This window comes from Zootoca vivipara, chromosome 3 (assembly GCF_963506605.1).
Source record: "Zootoca vivipara chromosome 3, rZooViv1.1, whole genome shotgun sequence".
NCBI lineage: Eukaryota > Metazoa > Chordata > Lepidosauria > Squamata > Lacertidae > Zootoca > Zootoca vivipara.
In genome coordinates this window covers 35,951,582-35,967,226 of record NC_083278.1, presented here as the reverse complement: position 1 = coordinate 35,967,226, position 15,645 = coordinate 35,951,582, and the positions used below count along the sequence as shown (strand labels likewise).

The 15,645-nt window shown below is 39.8% G+C and overlaps 1 protein-coding gene across 1 annotated transcript in view; it reads right to left on the bottom strand.

Annotated features, from left to right (window-relative positions):
* The window catches only part of KCNQ5 (potassium voltage-gated channel subfamily Q member 5), a 274,517-nt gene that overhangs the window by 79,249 nt on the left and 179,623 nt on the right, over nt 1-15,645 (bottom strand). The window contains exon 2 of the mRNA XM_035109615.2: nt 8,389-8,479. Within this exon, the coding sequence (XP_034965506.1) occupies nt 8,389-8,479 (91 nt within the window). The remainder of the gene's footprint in view (nt 1-8,388; nt 8,480-15,645) is intronic.

Below are 15,645 nucleotides of genomic sequence, written 5' to 3'. Positions count from 1 at the left end.
ATAGCTTAAGGCCAATAAAGGCTGGAATGTAGACTGGAATGGGAGACAGACACAGTTTGGATTTTTGGAATCTCTTATTTCTAAGAAGATGTTGAGCCTGTGCTGGACAGCACAAGACACTGCATGGATATTTTGGTTGTATCTTTGATGCTTATGATGTTTTTGAAGAGTTCTGCCAGTAAAACTTTGAATAATATTTTTATGGGCCTGGACAATGTTTTCTTTCAAAGGAGTCAATTCTTATGCTTTCAGTCACTTCAAACTGCACAATATTAATATCAGCAAAAGTGTTGGCAACCTCTTTACGTGGGGTGTTTTTGAAGGCAGCCAGGGAAGTGGAGCTATGTCACTGAGCAGCCGTTTGTTTAGCCACTGACATTAGCTCTAGTTTGTTTCCAGGCAAAATTCAAGGTGTTGGTGCTTACTTTTAAAGCCCTTTACAGTCTGGGCCCACTACACCTGAAGCACACTAGGGAGATTATAATTCTACTAGCCAGGTCCCTGGTCTTTTCCCCTTCTTGCCTTTGCTTCCAAATACAGGTGAAACTCAGACAATTAGGATATCGTCGAAAAGTGCATTTATTTCAGTAACGCAACTTAAAAGGTGAAACCAATATATGAGATAGATGCATGACATGCAAAGCAAGGTATGTCAAACATTTATTTGTTGTGCTTGTAATTATTTGTCGTTAGGCGGGTCAATTATATATGGAATGTAATTAATGAAATGTAATAGCGATGATTATTTTTGTATTATTGTAACTATTTGTTTTATTACTGTGGAATTTCCAAAAGAAAGCATTTGTAAAAATTAAAATAAAAAGTTGCATTACTGAAATAAATGCACTTTTCGACGATATTCAAATTTTCCGAGTTCCACCTGTATACATACCCCTTCCTCATGCTGGAGAAAAGGAGGTTTGGAGAACTTCTGGGAGGTGTTTCTTCCAAGTGTGTAACTGAAAGACGGCACGAAGAAACCAACTGCAATATATTTAAAGAACAAACCTCTCACCTGCCAAAATCCTGCTGATGCATATGGTCTGAGGAAAGATTTTTCACTCCTGCCATCTCGGCTATCATCTCGCATCTCAGAGATGAGTGGAAGTTTATACGTCTAATATTTTTTGCTCGCTTCCTTGGGGGTAAGTGGAAAATGTGATTCTCTCCCTTTCCTTTCTACCATAACTTGAGAGTATACCCAATCTGTTGACACTTCTGTTCTACGAATAATGCCATCTGCCGCAATGCTTTGCAGTTATCCCTCTGGTATCTTCTTCCAAGTTTTAAGCCTTTGCAGAAAACACTTTCTTCCAAAGTTAATTGACAGAGTGCTGTCCCATGAAAATTCGCTGCATGCAGAATATTCCACTTACTGATTCACTCTTGATATTTAAAATTGTTTCAACCTTGTTACAACAGTGTACTTTACTCAAGACTTTGAGATGGTTCACGTAACAAATTACTGCTTATTAAACTTATTAAGCATGCTCTTGGAGAGTAGCTTGCAAATGCTTTGCTCCTCCCTGGTCTTTTTGGGGGGTCCTACCCTGCTCTGCTCAACTGGGGTTCAGTTTAGCATGTCATCTGAACTGGGACTCCCTACAGCTCATGCTTAAGTAGGAGCAAGTTATCCATGAGGCCCAGTTCGGATGACACACTGTGCTAACCTTTGTTTACATTGGTTTAGTGTGATACAGTAGTAAAAGGAACAAAGTGGCTGGGGATCAAAGTAACTGTGAGCTCCTTTCAAAGAGCTCCCATATTTGTGTGGTCTTGCTAAACCAGGCATCCCCAAACTGCGGCCCTCCAGATGTTTTGGCCTACAACTCCCACGATCCCTAGCTAACAGGACCAGTGGTTGGGGAAGACGCGAATTGTAGTCCAAAATATCTGGAGGGCCACAATTTGGGGATGCCTGTGCTAAACCATAATTTGCCTTAATGGGTCTTGTGAACCAGGACTGTGTGTGTGTGTGTGTGTGTGTGTGTGTGTGTGTGTAGAGAACTGCTTGCTTTGCACAGTGTATTAGCAGCAGTTTTATTATTTGCTGTACTGCATTTCCACTTGAAAATTATCTGTAACTTCCCATTACTGGATTTTATTTTTGACCACAGGGCTTTAAATTACCTACCATGTTTTTGAACATTATAATTTGTTTCAACTACGCTTCTGCAGCTGCTTTTGTTCCTATCTATTTGACTTGCCAAGTACGGTATCTGACTAGCCATCTAGATAGAATGCCAAATGTTTTTATAATCTTTTGAATTTGTCAGAAATTTATCTGCACATGCACTTACAAACACGGTGCTAAAATTCTACAAGTGTCTCTTGGATTTATTTATTTTTAAGATCAAAATGTGAGAAATAGTTTGTTTAGGAACATTTAAGATTTATTTACAGTTTAATACAAAATAAACCTTGCCTTATAAACAATCCGTAGCTCACAGAAGTAAATAAATAGTAGGTAGCAAATCTGGCATATTGCAAGCATGTGCTCCTGCTTGTGATGTCAGGAAGAAAAGCTACAAAAACTGGATTGGAGCCTAAGGTAAATTCATGAAAGGAAAGCTTCTCCCTCTAATGTCCGCCTCCCAAGAAACCATTCTGGAGATTGGTGAGGCATCCTGAACAATGCAGGACGGGAGGCACTTGGGAATCCCAAAAGTGGTTTGTAAGATGATAGTTTTGGAGCTTGTTAAAGACACCATTGATTTCTGAAGTTTTTCCAGGATTCTGTCATCTGGACGATGAAAAGGGGTGACCTTTGGTATGCCCCCAGTTCTTGGGGGAACTCATGCTCCGTGATTAGAAAGGCAAAGTGTTCAGAGGGCTCAATTGCTACAGAATTATCAGACATTTAGCTAGATTTTACTCAGTCCGCTGGAAACCAAAGGAGGGCAACTTGCTGGAATCTGGACCTCTCATTTATTACACTAGTCTTGGATAGCAGATTCTAGGCACTACAGTTGTCTAATGCTGGGATGTGGTGCCCTCCAAAAGTTGTGGACTTCAACTCCCAACAACCCAGGGCTGATGGGAGCTGTAGTTCACAACATCTCACTGGCTACTCCTAGTTTAACGAAATCAGCTGTGCCTGCTGCCCTCGGAGACCCCTAAGCCGCTACCTTCCTGCTGTTTACAGGGTTGTCAAGCTGATGCTACCAAAGTGTTAAGAAAAGCACATTCAAGAGTGGCTCCCATGCTATTATAATAATGTCAGAAGCAGGGGCTTACTTTAGTCCCCTAAAAGCCATGGGATTAAGAAAACCCCTTGCACGAGGTTGTTTATTTAACTGTTAGTGGTCTAGGCAGTGCAGAATGCTCTGGAAATGATTGTGCTTTCAGAATGAATGTGTTTGTTTGTTTGTTTGTTTGTTTGTATGTTATGAAAGTGACTGAAGGGCTTATAGATGTATATCAATAAGCACTTAAGAGGTATAACATGAGAAGCAAAGTAAGAGAGCTTTTAGTACCAAATCTATTTTAAAAATGCAGTTTAGTGCTGTATGTTTTCCAAAATACTTCGTTTTCTCTATATCTTTCTATTCCTACACACATCCACTGTGTAATCCTTTCCAGGAAATGGTTTTATTCTGTCTCTGAACTTTTCCAGTCCCTTTTTCTTTCCCTCAGTAAACATGACCCTTTGGTTCAGTTGTCTAAATATAAATAAAGGAAACATCACTGGAGTTTGTACATTTGAAAAGATGAGTTTTATCAACTTCTTTCCATGGTGGCATATCAAAAATCCAAGCTTATGGGGGAGGGGAAGGAAAGGATTTTATTTCATTTGAAACATACCAAGCAACATTATTTTATATATATATAGCTGGAGTCTTGTATTGCTTTGTATCTTTATGTTGGTGGCAGCGGTGGGGGGAGCAGTGGCCAGCTCTATTTTGTTATCTGCCTCTGTGATATCAGAATGAAGGACGTTGTTTCATTTATCTATGCACATTGCACATAGTAAAGACTAAAGGCTAATGGCATAAGGAAAAGTCAGATGCTTTCCTTCCGCTTAAGCTCGCTGCTTTAAAATTACCTAAAGAAGGATTTTTTTTGGATATTTGATTATTTCAAAATAGAGACCTCAAAAATATTTTATAATAAAAAATGAGGGATCCAAGTCTAAACTGATTACACAGCAACTTCACCATATATTGGCAGATCAGTCACTTAAAGCACAAGCTACTAGGGGCAAATCTACACTGGTCAGTTATAATGTTAAAAATGTGTTATAAAAATGTGACACCAGAGGGTGCTGAAGAGTAGCAACCTGTCGTCAATGCGAAATTGCATTGAGAGCTACAGTGGTACCTCTGTCTACGAACAGCCCTGTTAACCAACTATTCGGTGTATGCACTCTGCAAAACCAGAAGTAGGTTAGCGAACTTTGCCTCGGAAGATGAACAGAAGCCGAACAGTGGAAAGGCACCGGTGGCGGGAAGCCTCAGAAGGGAAAGCATGCATCGGTTTAAGAATGCTTTGGTTTAAGAATGGACTTCTGGAACGGATTAAGTTCATAAACCGAGGTACCACTGTATATTACTTTTTTTAACAGTGTTTTTACAATCAATGTAGATCCGGCCCTGATCTCTGACTAATTATAAAACCATTATTATTATTCATTAAATTTCTATACTGCCCTATATCCAAGGATGACAGGGTGGTTTACAATATAAAAATAGAAAAATACACACCACAATAAGAAACAAAAACAACACCCCATAGTTTAAAAGGCCATAGATTGTTTAATTAGCCAAAGGCCTGGGAAAAGAGGAATGTTTTTGCCTGGCACTTTAAGATATGTAATGAAGGCTCCAGGGACACAGAGGCAAAGGACTGGTCTCTATTATTTATACAGAGCTTTTAGAGCTTACCACTGGTCCCTTGGTGGGCCTTATAATTTCTTGGGGAAAGTATCTAAACGTTGAAATAGAGGAATCTGAATGGAAATCATGGTGGGCAGCTAGGCCTCATAAGTCTGTTTCATCGTATGTGAGGGAATGTTCCCTCAAAGTTGTGCAAAGATGGCATTGTCTACCTATGCAGATGTCTCCCCTCACATCACATTCAACATGGAATTGCTGGTGGGGCTGTGAGCTTCAAGGGACATTCTTCCATCTTTGGTGGGAACGCCCTCAGGTCTCATTATTCTTGTCTCAAATAGATCATGAAATACCTAAAACAATTACGGTAAATCAGCTGTTCAGGTCTCCCCACATCTGTCATTACTGAATGTGTGTATGGACTGATAACATGAAGCTAGTCGCTCAAAAAGAACCGTTGGCATGGATGCTAGCTGTAGCTAGGATTTCAACATCTCAGCAATGGAAAACCTTGAAAAATAGACATTTGTCTTTGTGGTATAAGAACTTATGGACTTTGGCCATTTTGGAAAAAATAACACACAAACGACATGTCACCAGAGGGCAGAGGACCCAGAACACTTTTAAGTCAACTGGTAGGATCTTATTTCTTATGCTTCAGACTTAAATGCCTGACATTCACCATCCATGCCAGCTCAGGAAATTGATTTATATTGGTGTTACCACTTTTTCCTATTATTATTATTTGCTTGCTTGCTTGCTTTGCATATGGTATGATGTAATACTCTGCTACTGCACTTTTGGGCTGCTAGTAACAGTCATTATATTACAAATTGCAAAGTATGCTATGATTTTGTACAATGCACAGTTTGTGATAGATAGCCAATGGGTAAGGTAAAAGGCTCAGAAATGACACCAGCATTATTAAAGCTCTTCGTGAAAAACTCTGGACAAATTTCAGTGCTCTTGACAATAGAACTTAAAATATGGTATTACGGTGATCCAAGCAAAGCTAAGAGAAATTAAAATATTGAGGCCCCAATCCAGTAAGAGTGATCAGTATACAAAAGCAGGCTTAGAATAAAATAATCATATAGAGTTGGAAGAGACCCTGGGGATCATCTAGTCCAACCACCTGCAATGCAGGAAACAACTAAAGCAGACATGAGAGGTGACCATCCAACCTTTGCTTAAAAACCCCCAAAGGAGGAGAGTCCATAAACTCCCGAGGGAGTCAGATCAAATTTTCTTTTTTTAAAAAGTGCACAGTTATGAGGTAAAACATAGATAGGAGGTAAATCATAAGGCTAATGGACACTTTATATAAAAGTTGAATTTTTTTTAAAAAAAATCAACATAAGGGCAGGATCCAAATAAGTGTGTGTGTGTGTGCTCTAATTTAATAATTAGGACCTGTTATTTTGACCACTACCCCCTTCCAGTAATTAGCAATGTTACTTTTTGAATGGCAGAACTCAGTCCAAGTTACAAAAGGATGGAAGAATACAGAACAACACAGTCATTAGGCACCCCACCTAAGGAGGGGGGAAGCATAAAGCTCTAATATTTTGGATTGCATAAAATCTAGAATTACTCATTCTTTACACAGTCACTTTCCTCTCCCATTTAGTTGTTTGTTCCACTTGTTGATACCGTCACTGATTGCAGCGCCCCCCCCCCCCCAGTACACAAGCATTTGCTGCAGAGGTGGTCCTCCTCTGCCTGTACAAGTAAACGTGGATGTTTATGCCAAAATAAATCTGTTAATCTGTAAAGTGTTTCTTGTTTTGCTCTGAAAAACTAAAGAGGCTGCTCTTCTGGCATTTTGTCTCTATTGGGGTTCCCATAAGAGAACCTTTCGAGAGAAACTTAAAACGCCCCAAATACAAGAGCGAAGAACAAAAGTGGAGCTAACAATAGTAAATATGCCCAGACCTTCATAATTTGTATCCAATAACCACTGCAAGATCAATAACAATAATACAGATTTGTGCATTTCTCATATTTTCTTCCTCTGTACTTCAATAAGCAGAGATCCAGCAGGACAGCAAGAATTGCACACAAGAAAAACAACCCGCATTGCCTCTTCTAGGGAATCAATTATTTCATGTTCAATTGGGTTTCCTGGATACTTTTAAATTTCGTCAGAATAAACATTATCTTTCCTAGGTGGTAGAAAGAAAAGGGCAGCATATCATGAAAGCCCCCCCCCCCGCCCAAGAGAGAATATATTGTTTGTAATACTGTGCCATTTTGCCATAATTGTACAAACCTCTGTAAATAAGAATTTTGCTTGCTGGCAGAGACCCGCTATGCTAGCTTACTGGCAGGAGGTCCATTGTTGCTTATCAGGACAGATAGGGGCAGCAGGGAGGTTGGCATGCTGCAAATGCTCTCGAAGGAGCACCAGAGTAGCTCTGGCTGGTGTGCTTGCACCATGCTGACTTCCCTGCCGCTTTGCCCCTCTCACTATGCAACAACAACCTGCCTATTGAGAAGCTAGCAAAGCAGCTTCACCCTATCTTGGTGAGCCACTTCTGCCTAAATAGTATGTTTAATAGTGCCTTGGAAGTCAAACAGAATCTCTTCCAGAAGTCCGTTCGACTTCTGAAACTTTTGAAAATCAAAGTGTGGCTACCGATTGGCTGCAGGAAGCCAATTGGAAGCCATGGAAGCCCCGACGGACGTTCGTTTTCCAAAAGAACGTTCGAAAACCGGAACACTCAATAGGATTAAAGCTTCTGTCCACAACAGTTTCTACAGATTTAATTTTCCCCAGCAGTTTGTTGTAGTTATGGGAAAGTCTACAGTTGAGGAATGTTGCCCTTCTTCGTAACTTCTAAACAGGCACAATCCTAATCTTGGAACATGGTCACCTCCAAAGAGACCCCAATAATAATGTGTCTGTTTCTGGAGCGTAGGGGCAGAGAGGGCCTCATAGACAAGTTCCTCTCCTAGGACAAAGACTTAAGAGTTTCAAAAACCATATATACTATCTGGCTCACGTTATATCTTACACCAGGGTTAGGTATCCTTTTTTCGCGCAAGGCCCATGCTCACCTTTGGTCAACCTTCCAGGGTCCACATACCAGAGATTAGTTTGACCATTTCATGTGCCTGTAGCCACACAGACACATAGCCTTCTCCCACTGATCTGTGATTGGGACACTATGTCTATTATTTTATTTTATTTTTTGCTGCCACCAAAACTGGTAGACAAGGTAAATTTGCTTGTAGGGAGGCACACCAGCCAACCAAGTTGTAGGTTAGCCACCTTTGAATAAATCTCAAATGAAAAATGACTCAGGTGACAAGCCAAACACCCTCCTAGGAAGTAAGAGTTCCACTTAACAGGATGGGCCTTACTTCAGAGAAAACTTGCATAATAGTGTGCTGCTATCATTTTTAAATTTCTTTTCCTGCCGCTATCATTTTTTATTTCCCAATGTACTGATAAAATACACCCTAATTCACTATGGATATGTATAAAAATATTTATAATGCACTTTCCAATCTCTGAATTATTATTATTATTTGGTTCGTAAAGTTCACTTACCAGAATGAAGAGGCAACTAGTGGCAAGCCAGGTATGTTCAGGGATTGTAGAAAATACTGATAAAATCAAGCAACCGAAGACAAGGAGAAAACTGAAAAACAAAAGAATGTAAAAATTAGCAAGGACCATTTGAGTGAAAATAAACTTTAAATATATGAAACACTCAAGTTATCAGAATTACACTGTGTATTATTCTGTGTATAATTTTTTCGAAGTTTAAAATAAGGGGTTGTCTTAAACACGGAGAGTACATAGTGCATTTTCTTAATTTTGACTCCCCCCAAATAGTGGGTGTCTTATACACAGGGGCGTCTTATACATGGAAAAATACAGTAATTATGTCTCCATTAGAGCAGGGTGCTGGCGCCAGCATGGGTAGCTTTAAATCCCCCAGGAGCAGACCTGTTCTCAGCTCTCCACGCCAGACTGTCATTGGTCAATCTGGCAGGCTAGCGCAGAGGTGAATTTCAAGCTGGAAATGCGAGCAGAAGCTTGCACTTTGCCCGGGGATCGCCCCGGGACGCAGCTCTCGAGCGTCAGTAAGGACCATTTGCCAGACCTGTTCTCTCTGCTGTCCCCTGAGTCCAAGAAAGGAAAAACGGACACTTGGAAAACTAACAATACAAAAAGGGGCAAAAATACACAGATTGAATGCTCCCTTTCAACCTGATGGGCCGTTTCCGCTATCTTTGCGGGCATAGTTGCCACAACATGCCCAGATAGGGGCTGGTACCTTTTCAATTATTTGAGGGTCATTCTGAGAATGCAAACCATGGCTGCCGATACAACTGCCATGGAATATGGTGTTAGGTTCTCTACTAACCCTCACACTAGATGGGATCCAAAGAACAAGGATGTGGCTGGAATTGATGGGGCCCAACATCAGAAACAGGCCTGAGCCAGAAAAACCGAGAAAGTCCATCCCTTGGAAGCAATTATTTCCAGAGTGTGCTGGGACTTAAATCAGGGTGCATGCCACAGGTGAGTTCTTGCTTGAGTGTGAGCGGTGCTTAGGGCCCTACCCCTACACATCATGCAACAGGAGCCACACACCCTTTCATGGCTCCAGGGACTTTGGCCCTAGAGCCCCACAAAAAGATGCTGGTTCCTACAGCCCCAATGCTAATCTTTTCTATGAATATAACAACCTGACTTTAGGAACTGAGATCTCATGAAAGCAAGGAGCATTCACGTGAATAAGGGCAGTAAAATGGGTGTCTCTAAACATCTGAAGAACAGATTGTGTTTATTATAAAAAAATAATTTACACACACGACAACATGATTGTGGCAATTGTGCCTTTTCCCTTTAACTGAGCTTTACAGGAAGGGCTGAACTCCCGAGAACATTAAACTGTTTGCAAATCAGGTACTTTGCTACTGCTACAATTCAACATTTATGAGTATTTTGCTTTCACTTTGTTAGCCTTTATTGTATGATTTCATGTGCTTTATATTTTCCAGCTCATTAATATTCTCCTTGATCCAAAAAACTGTACTACTGGTTTGGTACACCCAAGGGAGCTTTGGATTTATATTTTCAAACAGCAGAGGCAACCCCCAGACATATTTCTATGTGGCAACTGCAGCTTTGAACAGCAGGGCCTGCTGTTAAAGGAGGAAAGTATAAAACCCTACTTTCTATGCCTAAATCCTCTTTGGCTCTCAGCCATGAAGGGTGAGAATCGGAATTGAAATGGGAAATAGCATAAATAGCTACTCACAAACTACCAACAGAGAGATAGGCACAAGGGCCCAAATGCTACAACAAACATCTGCCTTCATTATCTACTCAGGTAACAATATTACAGGGCTAACTAACATCATTAAAAACATCCAGGGGGTCATTCACCAGCTTATTATCTTCTGCTGTGAAAAATGCAATCATCTTCCATTAATAGCACACTGCATTTTACATAGGGCAAATAGAGGAATAAATGGGGTTTGCACTTCCCAGAATGCCATTGCAGAACACTGTTTAACTTCCAAGGAAGCCGTTTCCTAAAGTTGGTGGATCCTTAGGGAATAGGGGCCCTCACAGAGATGAAAGGCCCTCACAGTCAGGATTGGGGGTGGGAAAACAGAGTTATCTGCGATGCAATTGGACAGTTAAGTATTTATTTACTTGATTTAGGGGTGGGCAGCTGCCCTCCCCTGCACCTCCCTGGCTACGCCCATGAACACCCTCAGAATAGTTTCAACAGAATCTGAGACTTAACACCACTGTCCAGTCTAAAGATGTTTGGATTATCCTCCATGCTGCTGTTTTAGGCATCTACTTTCTAGACAGCATGCTAAAGTTATGAGATACTTTGAACCAATGAAGGCCTTGATGGGTTTAAAGCTGGAGTGTTTTAATAACTAGATATTTTCACTAAAGGGTAAAAAAAAAGCAGCGAAAGAACAAACAAAAGATTGGAGGACAATAGCCTATTAAGGCAGCCTAAACCGTGCGTGTGCGTGCTGGTGTGTTTTAAATAGCTGACTCTAGACCCAAATCCTGGCCAAATTTCCATGATGCTTGTGACTTAACTGCCTTTGGATACATGAGCCAAGAGTCTTTTCATATCTGGATTCTGAAAACAAAACCAGTTCTTTTTCATGAGTTGAACACAAATCCTATGTTAACAGGAACCAGTTTTTTATTATTATTATTTAATAAAGTTGACTGCTAATAACGTAAGATTGAATAAAAGGAATCAAGAACCCACACTGCACTGACTGGGCTCAAGGCTTTCATTTGCTGACCTGGGGTTCATGTGAGAGAAATGGGATATAATAATAATAATACAGTGGTACCTTGGTTTAAGTACACAATTGGTTCTGGAAGTCTGTACTTAACCTGAAGCGTACTTAACCTGAAGCGAACCTTCCCATTGAAAGTAATAGAAAGTGGATTAATCCGTTCCAGATGGGTCCGCGGAGTACTTAACCTGAAGCGTACTTAACCTGAAGTATGAGTGTAATTGGTTCTGGAAGTCCGTACTTAACCTGAAGTGTACTTAACCTGAAGCGAACTTTCCCTTTGAAAGTAATGGAAAGTGGATTAATCCGTTCCAGACGGGTCCGCGGAGTACTTAAACTGAAAGTACTCAAACCGAAGCGTACTTAAACCAAGGTATGACTGTAATAATAATAAAAATAAATAAATAAATGAATAAATAAAAATAATAATTTACACCCATGTTAATTTGCAGACATGTCCAGCACTTTCAAGCTACTTTTCTGAAACAGTTTTATTTCACTAGTAGAGCCAGCAGCCACCAAACCTTCTTAATTTTGGTATTTCCTTTTGGCAGACAGTTAAAAGCAGTAATTTGTAATAATGTCACATTTTATAACGCCAGGTATAATTTTGGACTGGAAATAAAATGAATAATAATAAAAAAATACTAATCCATTACAGCCAAATGCAATCACAATAACAGTTGTTTGGAAAATACAGTGTAATTTTAAAATAAATGACTAGATATGAAGAAAACGGGATGAACATCCATAAATCATGAAAGCTCTTGTCCTATTACTGAAAGAGCATGGTGACATCTCATGTGCTGCACAGCAAACAGTTTTGCTAACAATAATATGAATTCTTTTTATTTCAATAAAATTGCTGTTTGACGTTAGTTTTGGCTGCTGTTTCCTGTTCAGCAGAACTTTGTTGAGAGCATGCACTGTGAAAGAGAAAACCTGAAAAGGACGCAGGAAACAGGGTGAAAAACAGCCCTTTCCACTGTTAATAAAATGGTGTTCTCAGAAGTTACAAATTATTGCTGCCCATAGTTAAAACTATTTTCCAGTCAATCATTTTTAAGTCTTGTGCGGAACAAAAGGGGATGAGTTTCTTCTAATATCCCAGGGATGGATTCTACCAGATGCTTTTATTGGACATGAAGAAAGTTGGAGTCCTTTCTAACCCAAACTCTTCTCTAGGGCCCAATGATCCTGCAGCATTCCTTTATAAACAGATTCTGAACTATGGCCTCATTATATGAACTTTCATTTCTGAAATATAATGTAATATATTCGATTATTGCATTGTAGGGACTGGTTTAGCTGTGATCTCTGCACTGCAGGAACAAGCCTAAATTACTCTTCCAACTCTATGAGGATATGGTTTAGGTCAAACCGTACTTTCCTGCATTTCAGTTAATTCGTCGTAATATGGAATTGAATATTGATGCTGGACATAATGGGCTTTTATGACCCCTCCTTTAGATAGCCATGTGTCAAGCGCACCACCTTGCCCCTGCAATTGAGGGGACTGGAGCTGTGCAACGTCAGCATGCACACACACACTGCCCCCTCAGTGTGTGCAAAATCCCTCATTCACCCCCAAAATCTGCTTTAGAAGGGTCCCTCCAGATCAGATTTGGGGAGTACATGGAAGGCTGCAGGAGGGAGGAAATATCAGGCACCATTGGGTATCACCAATCATACTGTTACATTATGTCCCAAATATATTTTTGGTGTTTTGTTACCTATTATGTATTCCAATGATTTATGTTGAGATATAATAAATACTGCATTAAAATGTTAAATAATATTAATCTATGTTTTTAAAAAATAGATATTGCAATTATCCCTACCAAATGCATTTCTTTTATAATGCAGTATGCTTAAGAAGAGAAGCAGTATCAGTGTTTTCTTTTTTTAATGATAAAGATTCGAAATGAAAAGCAAATGACAATACGAAAGTAGAGTTACAGGGTCTATTAAAAGTACGTACAATGGTACAGCACAGAGCAGGTCAAATGTTTTTGAAAGCATCCGGCACGTAAGCCAGTGTTTTGTAAGTATAGCTTTTTAGGAATGAACACTGGAAAAATAAGTATATTACAAGCTGAAGCATTAATATTCATGTTTTGACACTGTGTTTGACAATTATAGTGGAGATTAATGTTTGGATTTAGAAACAGGGTGGAGATGTTTGCCCTTGTCCTATTCTTCCTCATTTTAAAGTTCTAGGAAAACAATAGATAAGCAGGTTTAAACTCTATAAAAGGAAAGAAATGCAACTACCAAAGCAAGCTGCCCAGACAAGGGTTTTCGAAGACCATTCAGAACATCAAAAACCCAAGACATAAAGCATTGGGTGAATTAATGGAGTTTGCAGTACTGAACCTAAGCTATACACATGGCTGTCCATGTTTGGGGTCCCTTGTGGTAGAAACTTGAACTTGCTCTTTAATTTATTTAGTTTAGTGGGCCACCCAGCCCACAAATTCACTTTTTGTTTTTAAATGTTTTGCTTAACTTATGTATACTTGCTTTTTTAAAAAACAGTTTGGTGGATTTTAGCTGTGCTTTATTATGCTTACGAAAGTTTTATGATTAAGTAGTCCGTTAATCTTTCTAAACAATAAACAAACAACACCCGTCTCAATAGGAGGATTAAAATATACTTAATTTTCTCTGGAATGTGTCCATTGCAGAAAAATGGGTGGAATCCAGACTGAACGTGAAGCATTGTAGTTCTGGTTATTTTACAAAAATGTACCTGCTGCCTTTGAGGCATGCTGTATGGAATACAATACTGTATCTCTTCGTTTATAATGCTATTCCATGTTAAATGTTGCTGAGAGGCAAACTAAAAAGCGGTAGGATCTTAAGTCACAATGGAAGTGGCTGTTGACTGCAAGATAATGCTAATCAGGATGTGGGGCTCGTCTGAGTTGAAGCAAGGTCTCTGCTAAGTGTCCTGAAGTGGGGACATCTAACTCTCTTCTCTTTAAAAAATGCTGGAAGCAGAATGTCTGCAAAACTTAAAACACTTCTTCCCAAACTTGCCACATAAAGGAAATAACATGTAGGGTGGGAGGGAAAGATCGATCTTCTGACAGATCCAGCTTCTAACCGCAGGCAAACATTTTACCAATCCCAGTGCTTTGAGGAAAGAACACTGTAGTAATGTATTGCTTTGTTGCTAGTTCTGCTAGTGAAAAACGCTTGACATTCATATCCTTTTAACCATTCTGCCACATGCCCACACATACACTCCTGTCAAATTAGCTTTGCAATTAGTTTCACAAGTTTGAATCTGTCTTTTCATTCATCATATCTCCTTGGTACCAAGATCTGCCTTTCTGAAATTTTACAGGCTACTTTCCTAGGGGCACCACAGGGAGGGGAAGAAAATCCACATCAGGACCTTTAGCCATAAACACACAGTTATCAAGTGGCTTAATTGTTATGGATTGCTTTTGCTTTCTTTAACCAACCCAGACTAAATTTGGTCCATAATTTGACAGGCTTTCTCCACTCAGGAGGGGCAAATATGCCTGAAAATCTCTTCCAATTCTGCTGAATGGGTGTGTGTGTGTGTGTTAACCATGTTTTGATTTCCCATAGTAGTGAATGAGTGAAGTATGAAGATTTGTTTTTCCTAATCTGGAATTTTATCCAGTTCCCAAAGGGAAACAGACAGCCACTGAAGCAATTTGGACTAAATCTTGCTCTTATTCAAAGCAAGATCTAAAGGAAATATTGGAGTTGGTGGTTCTCATAAGAGGTTTAAAGACTGTCTCAAGGCAAATCTTAAAAAATGTAGTGTAGACACCGACGACTGGGAGGCACTGGCCTGCGAGCGCACCAGTTGGAGAGCAGTCTTTACCAAGGGTGTCATGGGCTTTGAAGACGCTCGATCTCAGGACGCAAGTGAGAAACGTGCTAAGAGGAAGGCGCGCTTGGCAGGTTCACGCTGTGATCAACTCCTGCCCGGAGACCGGTGTCCCCGCTGTGGAGGGACGTGTGGATCCGGGGTTGGCCTCCACAGTCACTTGCGGACCCATTGTTAGGACCGTGTTTATGGAAGACAATCGTACTCAGATATGAGTGATCGCCAAAGAAGAAAACTGCAGTGTTATCAATTATATTTACAGCATTCATATAATATACATAATAATAAAAAATATATTCTTCCTTTGTCACTTCCTTACAAAATAATGTTTACAAGCTTGTCACAAATCTTACTTTACAGCCCCCAAAAGCTATTAATTATTACAACTTCACTCATTACTTTTTTACTTGGTCTCCAGCCTTTGTCTAGAAAAAGAAGAAAACTTATAATAACCTTCTTTGTACTTTCTGTATTAATCACTCTACAGTATTAATCTGGGAACTGTAGGTTTTCTCTCTTTTTTTGGTAAATGTGCTCCCAACACAGATATGCTTTTTTTGTTGCTCCTGGTATGTCTCTGAACCCCTCCATCATAGGCTCAGGTTGCACATGCGTTTAAACAAACCATATAAAGTGTCATAA